The sequence below is a fragment of the Triticum aestivum genome, chromosome 4A, assembly GCF_018294505.1.
Source record: "Triticum aestivum cultivar Chinese Spring chromosome 4A, IWGSC CS RefSeq v2.1, whole genome shotgun sequence".
Lineage (NCBI taxonomy): Eukaryota > Viridiplantae > Streptophyta > Magnoliopsida > Poales > Poaceae > Triticum > Triticum aestivum.
In genome coordinates, this window is record NC_057803.1 from 753,908,976 (window position 1) to 753,916,737 (window position 7,762).

General features: G+C 42.0%; 1 protein-coding gene across 1 annotated transcript in view; it reads right to left on the reverse strand.

Annotated features, from left to right (window-relative positions):
* Nucleotides 1–3,920: 3,920 nt before the first annotated feature.
* Nucleotides 3,921–7,762, reverse strand: part of LOC123088667 (E3 ubiquitin-protein ligase RING1-like) — a 4,487-nt gene continuing 645 nt past the window's right edge. Inside the window, exons 2-3 of the mRNA XM_044510900.1 lie at nucleotides 6,924–7,762; nucleotides 3,921–4,484 (exon numbers count right to left, since the gene is read on the reverse strand). The exon at nucleotides 6,924–7,762 is cut by the window's right edge and continues 9 nt beyond it. Coding sequence (XP_044366835.1) covers nucleotides 6,962–7,762 — 801 coding nt within the window. The 3' untranslated portion in view covers nucleotides 3,921–4,484; nucleotides 6,924–6,961. The remainder of the gene's footprint in view (nucleotides 4,485–6,923) is intronic.

The window sequence follows — 7,762 nt, forward strand, 5'->3', positions numbered from 1 at the left end:
CGGGGTAAGGAGGAGGCTCCATTAGTCGCTGATGACGTCGCCATGGATGAGGATGAGGATGACGATGGCGCTGAACAGTATGTCTATATTGGTGCCTCCTCAGGGTTTGAGCGTCATGAGTCGGTGCCTGAATTACTGTCTCAACGTATTATTGACGACCTTCCGGTAGTAAAGAAGTCTAGGAAGAGAGCGAGGAAAGGCAAAAAAGCTGATTCTATGATCCAGCCGCCTCAGCAGCCTCGGCTTCAGGACCGTATAGATATCCCCGATGCGGATAAATGGCATATCCCCGGTCAACCAATCCTACCTGCAACAGCGCTACGGGCCAGATTCGGCGATCTAAGGAGACTTCATGACAATGTGCTGCAGGTAGAGAAATGCCTCATCGCCTCGAAAGATCCAGGATACCCACTCTACGTGGTTAACATTCCGCGGCAAATGTCGTACGTCGACAGCTTCCCTACGGATAAGTTCTTCCTCTGATTCGATTACATATTCGACATGTTTCACGTGAAGAAGCTGGATTTTACGTTTGTCCGCCTTTATGCCTTGCACATGAACTACATCATTAGGGTTGAGCAGATACGTTATATCTGTGTCGCTGACTCGTACTACATGCACGAGAGCTTCTTGGGAGTCTGTGCAGAGCAGCGTGAATACGCGAGGGATTACATCGTCAGTTTCATGTTCGCCAATAAGGACAAGGAGGCGATTCTCGTGCCTTATCATCCCGTGTAAGTCATCCGTGATGCTATCCTTCCTTCGATTTCAATAATTCATTTGCACGGTGGAGGCTAATTAATTTGAGGTGTACTTATTTTGCGTAGCGGCGGGCGCGCCGTCCTCATCATCCTCTACCCCCGATTCTCCCACGCTCTTTACTTGGACTCGTCGAAGAACATTCACAAAAAGGATTACACCCACATCAAAGATGTTCTAGACAGTGCTATGTTTTACTACCAAGCAAGGGGTGGAGAGGTTAGGGACAAGAAGAGAAGGGGCGGCAGGGCCGCCTTCAGCCATAAGACCGACTTCTGCTGCATCCAGCAACTGAATGATTCTCTTAATGATGGATTCTACGTCCTACACCACATGCTGGAGTATAGACGGGATCACCAGAACCTTCACATGTCACCTAGATCTGGCGATGCCCATATTCTGCAATGGGCAAAGGACATAGGAGATATCGAGGATCATCGACTTCGAGCTGAGTTCTATAACATCCAGCGCGAACTTGCCCAAATCATCATGAAAGAGGTCGTCAGAAAAACAGGGATGTTCTACGGAGAAGGACAAATGTCGCGGGAAGACGTCCGAACATGGATAGCCTCTCAGCGTCTCGACATGAAGCCTTTCACTAAGCTCGGGGACTATCTCCCTGACCTCGATGGATGGCACGGCATGTTGGAGTGATTGTCGATATATGATAATGTGTCTGTTTAGTCCATACTATCTGTATGACAAAACTTTGAGTTATGCGCAGTGAAACTTTATTTGTGATGTAATTAAACCGTCCTCCTCCTCGACTAGCGAAGATCACTCTAGTTAGGGCATTTTGGGTACGATGAACTTTGTTATTTATGCTTATGATATGTTGTTTCTATTTTTGTCAAGTCTGTCTCTTTCTGTTGCTCAAATATGTATGTTGCATATCATCGACTCATGTGACGATGCAGGTGCGTAGATCATCGATGGCGAAGAAGTGCTACGCCAGGAGTATATATACGATGAGTGGACGGAGTGTCAGGCCCAGGTGTTGCTGGTTTCCGGTTTCCGAGCGACAGGCAGTAGTTAGTTTAGATTCACGCTAATGCGAGAGAGGGATACGAACTCATGTACTCAAAGTGATAGCTCTTCTCGCGTATACCATTGTTTAGATGGATGACGATGTATTTGCAAGTAATCAAGGACTTGTATCGCTATTTTCGAGATGATGACGAGAGACCACTTTCTGTTGGATGATGATTATGATGAGACTATTTGTATGTATATGCTATGATTATATTCGTGGTCTTGCAGGCATTTGTATGTGTATCATGATGACATTTCTATGTGCTAAAGATTCTTCTATAAAGCCTGTTCAAATACAAAAAAATATGCCCAAGAAAACAAAAAAACCTGTTAAATTAGCAGTAGCGAGTGTATAGAAGTTAGTAGCAGCGCCTCTATACATGAACAAAAACCTGTTAAAAAACTAAGAATATTTTTTGAAAAACAAGAACATTTTTTCATACATGAACAAAAATTTGAAAATAAGAACATTTTATGAAATTTGTGAACAATTTTTTTGGAATTGATGAAGAAAATTTGAAAATGGGGACAACTTTTTAAATTCAGAACAAATTTCTTTTAACTAAGAACAATTTGGAAAGGAGAATATTTTTTATATACATGACCAAACAGTTGAAACGGAAACTTTTTTCTAGTGCTTCGAACATTTTTTGAAAGTGCGAACATTTTTTATATAGGTGAACATTTTTCAGCTGCGTAAACTGAACATGATTTAAAAAACTAAGAACATTTTTTGAAAAACAAGAACATTTTTTCATACATGAACAAAAATTTGAAAATAAGAACATTTTTTGAAATTTGTGAACAATTTTTTTGGAATTGATGAAGAAAATTTGAAAATGGGCACAACTTTTTAAATTCAGAACAAATTTCTTTTAACTGAGAACAATTTTGAAAAGGAGAATATTTTTATATACATGACCAAACAGTTGAAACGGAAACTTTTTTCTAGTGCTTCAAACATTTTTTGAAAGTGCGAACATTTTTTATATAGGTGAACATTTTTCAGCTGCATAAACTGAACATGATTTAAAAAATAAGAACATTTTTTGAAAAATTTGAAAAAGAAGAACATTTTTTAATACATGAACAAAAATTTGAAAAATAAGAACATTTTTTGAAATTTGTGAACAATTTTTGAAAACAGGCATTTTTCTAAATCCATGCCATTAATTTTCAAATTTCCTAAAAAATGAATAAAAATAGTTTGAACAATTTTTGAAAAAACAGGAACATTTTCTGAAAGTTCAGAACAAAAATTTGAAAGCAGGAACATTTTTTGAATTTATGAACAAATTTTGTGAAATGGGAACATTTTTTAAATTTTTGAACAAAATCTGTAAAACAGGAAAAAAAATTGAAATTCGGATATTTTTTTTGAAAATAAACTTGAAAAGAAAAAAGAAACAGAAAAAAAGAAAAAAGTAAAAGAAGAGAAATAGAAAAATGAAAAACGAAAAAGAAACTGAAAAAGAAAAGGCCGGTTCAGGAACCTTCTAGAAGGTTCCCAGAACCGGAAAAAACCGGCTGGAAACATCATAGAAGGTTCCAAAACCAGGGTCAGCTGTAACGCTAAACGGGCCGGCCCACTCGGTAGCTCTCTTGCACCTGCCCTGTGCGAAGCGCGACTGCTTGCCGCAGCGAGCGTCCAATAGGGGTTCCCTCTCAAACGTCCCTCAAGTTTTAGGGTTTAGGCTTTTGTTTTTATTTAATTTTATAATGTCCTAAAGAGTATTTTTTATTTGACTACTTCAATAAAAATTGACTTGCAAGTAAAAAACTGTTCTTCATGTATTTGAAAGTAGTTATTCATCTTGTATTCTAAAAAAGGTTCATGCGTGTTGCAAAAAATGTCCGTAAGCTATTTAATACAAATCATCATGTATTGAAATTTGTTCATCATATATTTGAAAACTATTAAAATAATTGTCGCATATATCTCAGTGTTGATACAATTTTTTTAAAAGTACACAATGATAGTTTTTAGATACACTAGGGCCAATTTTTTATACATGAAAAGAAATTATCCGGGTGAATAGTAAATGTAGGAAAAATAGATAAAAAATACAAAAGCATTCAGGTGTTCAACCTGCGTCCAAAACTTCATGAAGAAATAATACTTATTGTGCTTTGCAAAAAATGATCTTCAAAAAATATTTTTTTTGTTTATTTTTCTACCTTTAAACATTTCCAGACACCATCCATCCATTTAAACATACTCCACTGACTCATGTATAACACATTATGTATCTATATATAAGAGGATCGGATCGGATCGCTAGGGTTCCCTTTCTTCTTTCTTTCTTCCAATCCCACAAGAGAGAAAGGAAGATGGATCGATCGATCGACGACACAGACACACAATTCTACTATGATAACACAGACAAGCAAGTTAGGAAGGAGGGAGCTTCTTCTTCCTTCCCACAAGAAGGTATATGTTCAGTCAAGTCAACCCACCAACCAGACCACACCAGACCAGACCAGGCAACCAAAAGAATATCATCTCTACTTTTTTCTACAACCATGACAGGCAAAGAGGGGAGGGGGGAAATCAATAGACGGACGGACGGCGCCACTCTTCATCTCCAAAAAAAGCTTCCAATTAAATTCAGATCAACAACAACAACATAAGTCTTCTTCCTCTTCTTGTCTTCAGATTCTCTTCCTTCTTCCAGCCGCCAGTTCGTTTGCCCCTGATACATAATATCACAACAGCAAACAACCAGTCAGCTTCATCAATTACTAGTGTTTGGGATGCAATGCACAGACATAAATCAATGTCGCAACCCAATGTGCGCCATCGTCGACAAATACTGTAGACAAATACTGTAGATGGCAAAGCGCTTAACGGTTGCTTTAGGGAGCTACAGGCCTACTACATCTCACATTAGCACCGCAGCAGGCAGCAAAATGAATGCAAATATAGACAAACAACAGGTGGCAAAGCACAGTGTTAAAAAAAATGGCCTCCAATCACAACATGGAAAATACGTTGGCCTGACGCTTAATGTGAAACCACTGGGTATGATTGCTGTACAGAATTTACGCAGCGCCCTGACGCTTAATTAGTTAAGTTTGCAACTTCATACTCATCATATACCTGCCTACTTGGGTGCCTACCAAAAACAAACAACAGGATTTCCAGACTATAAGCTAGACTTCCACCATCACAGATTCCAAACAGCCTGGCCCTAGCAAGGGAACGGACTAAAGGAACTAACAAGAAAATTAATCAAGCTAGGACACAACACGGCAAAGTGTAAACTATAAACTGGGAATAGTCAACATATATCCAACTTCCAGACAGTACCATTCAACTATAACACATCATCGCCCCTCTAATAACTCCCAGACTTCTTATTCCACAACAGATATTATCCAACTTCTACTAAATGCATAGATGACACTTCGTTGTGTCCAGGACGCGAAAACCCTATCGCGTCGCAAGACCAAATAAAACCGCTTGATATTTTTCTTGTTTTACATGGAAACTAAAACACTAGTCAAATACAGTAGGAAATACTCCTTCCGTCCGGAAATACTTGTCGGAGAAATGCATAAAAATGGATGTATCTAGAATTAAAATACGTCTAGATACATCCATTCCTCCGACAAGTATTTCCGGACGGAGGGAGTATATGGCAACCCGTACAAGTATCCTAGATACAGTGAAGTGTGTAAACTGCTGGCAGCTGCTACTGTGCTCCTTGAGCCCAGCCCTTATATTTTCAACAAGCCTATACAGCTCTGTCTACCTGAACAGCTTTGACCAAACAATCAACAAGAGGAAAACAATCAAACATCTTGATCAGCAAATGAATTGGTACTGATTTATCTACACTACTGAACTTTTGCCTTATTTGCTACTCTAACATCTAGTCTAGATATACATGACGTAACCATACAACTAGCCGTTTTACTTTTACACGTGCATTGGCCAAAGCCAGAAAAATAAATGAAAACCTCAACTACCGGCTGAACGCTTAATAGAAGAATTTTCCAACAGTGAAACTAGCATGGCTCATAGAAAAAAAAAATCACCGTCAGCACCGCGTTGAGATTAACACTGTCCAGCTCATCGCAATAAAATAAGGTAAATACTAAGATCTAAATTGAGATATTGACCATTTAAACTATTGAGTAATAATGGAAAGCCATACAGGGGTGAATTAAACCACCATTCTCTAGCTGTTTATACTTCTACACTTGGCAGCAGGCAACCCAGACAAATAAATGGAAACCAGGACTGGAGGCTCAAAGCTTAATTAATAGAACATTTTCCTACAATCCACCTAGCATGGCTCGTACAAAAAACTTAACCATGCAGCTAGCCGTGTTGCACATGGCATCGGCCAACCCAGACAAACAAATGAAAACCTAAACTGGAGGCTGAGCGCTTAATTAACAGAGCATTTTCCTACACCTCCCATCAAGAATCACCACTATATAACTTATCATTGCATTGAAGATAGATAAAGTAGATATTACTAAAAATCAAAATCAAAATACTGGAGTATTTGGTAATAACAGAAAGCTGTACAAGGTATGTTTTCGGTCTACCTGGCGGCACGTGTGGTGGTAATCGTCTTATGCAAGCAACCATAATAATAATGAAAAATATGTGAAGGCGGTAACAATTGCGATGTGAAAGGTTATATCTGGTGAACTAAAACCGCAACTCTCTAACCGTTTTACTTTTACACGTGGCATCGGCCAACCCAGAAAAATAAATGAAAGCCTGAACTGGAGGCTGAATGCTTAATTAATATAGCATTTTCCTATGGTTCAACTAGCATGGCTCGTAGAAAAGATTTACCATACAACTAGCTACGTTGCAAGTGGCATCAGCCAACCCATACAAATAGATGTAAACCTCATTTGCAGGCTGAGCACTTAATTTTACAGAACATTTTCCTACTGTGCAAGTGCAACTAGCATGGCTGATCATTGCATTGCAAGATAGATAAACTAAATACTGAAATCTAAATCAAGACATTGGAGTATTTGGTAATAATGGAAAGCCATACAACATATGTTCTATGTCAACCTGGTGGCAATCAACTCACGCAAGCAAACGTTATAATGAAATAAATACGTAAAAGCGGTAACAAGTGCAAGGCGAAAGGTTATACCTCCTTATCCCCCTGTTCCCCTCTTCCTTGCAGGCGCTTCAGTCGAGATCATCATATGAGCGACCGCTCGCATCTGGATCGTTGCTGTAGTCACCAGAGCCAGCACCATCCTGGTCGCTGCTCTCCGCCTGCTGCGCGGCAAAAGCGGCCCTGAGAGGCCAGGGCAGGGAGATCCTGAACCTCCTCTCCATGACCCTAGGTGAAGGGCCGCCACCACCAGGGGATGCAGGCGCCGCCGCAGCAGCAGCAGGGGTAGCGGCAGCAGCCTGGCGCTGGTGGTTCTCATAGTCAGGGTCATCGGTGGGCATCTCATGGCGGCAGACAGGGCAGGAGCTGTGGAGATCGAGCCATGGCAGGATGCAGTCCTTGTGGAAGACGTGGTTGCAGGGGAGCTGCTTGGCGGCGGCGCCGAGCAGGAAGTCGTCCATACAGACGGCGCACTGGGCGCCCCCGTCGGCGGCCATCATGTCGGCAGAGACGGCGACATCGGGCAGGGCGGCGACGGCGGCCTTGGCGGCGGGCGGGGTGCCGTAGCGGCTGGGGTCGTTCTCGGCGAGCTGCTGGATGAGCTGCTCGAGGCCGGATCCCATGAAGTAGTCGCCGAGGCTGACCCCGCCGGGGACGGGGACGGGGCCGCCGGCGCCGAAGGAGGCGAAGCCGCCGGGGAAGGAGGAGCCCTCGAGGACGATCTGGATGGTGGCGCCGCCCGAGAGGAGGCCGCCGAGGTGGCCGTGGAGGAAGTCGGTGACGTCGAACTGGTTGTTGGTGGGGTTGGCGGAGGCGCGGGGCGCGGAGGGGGATGGCGGGCCGAGGACCCCGGCGAGGTCGCTGGGGTTGCG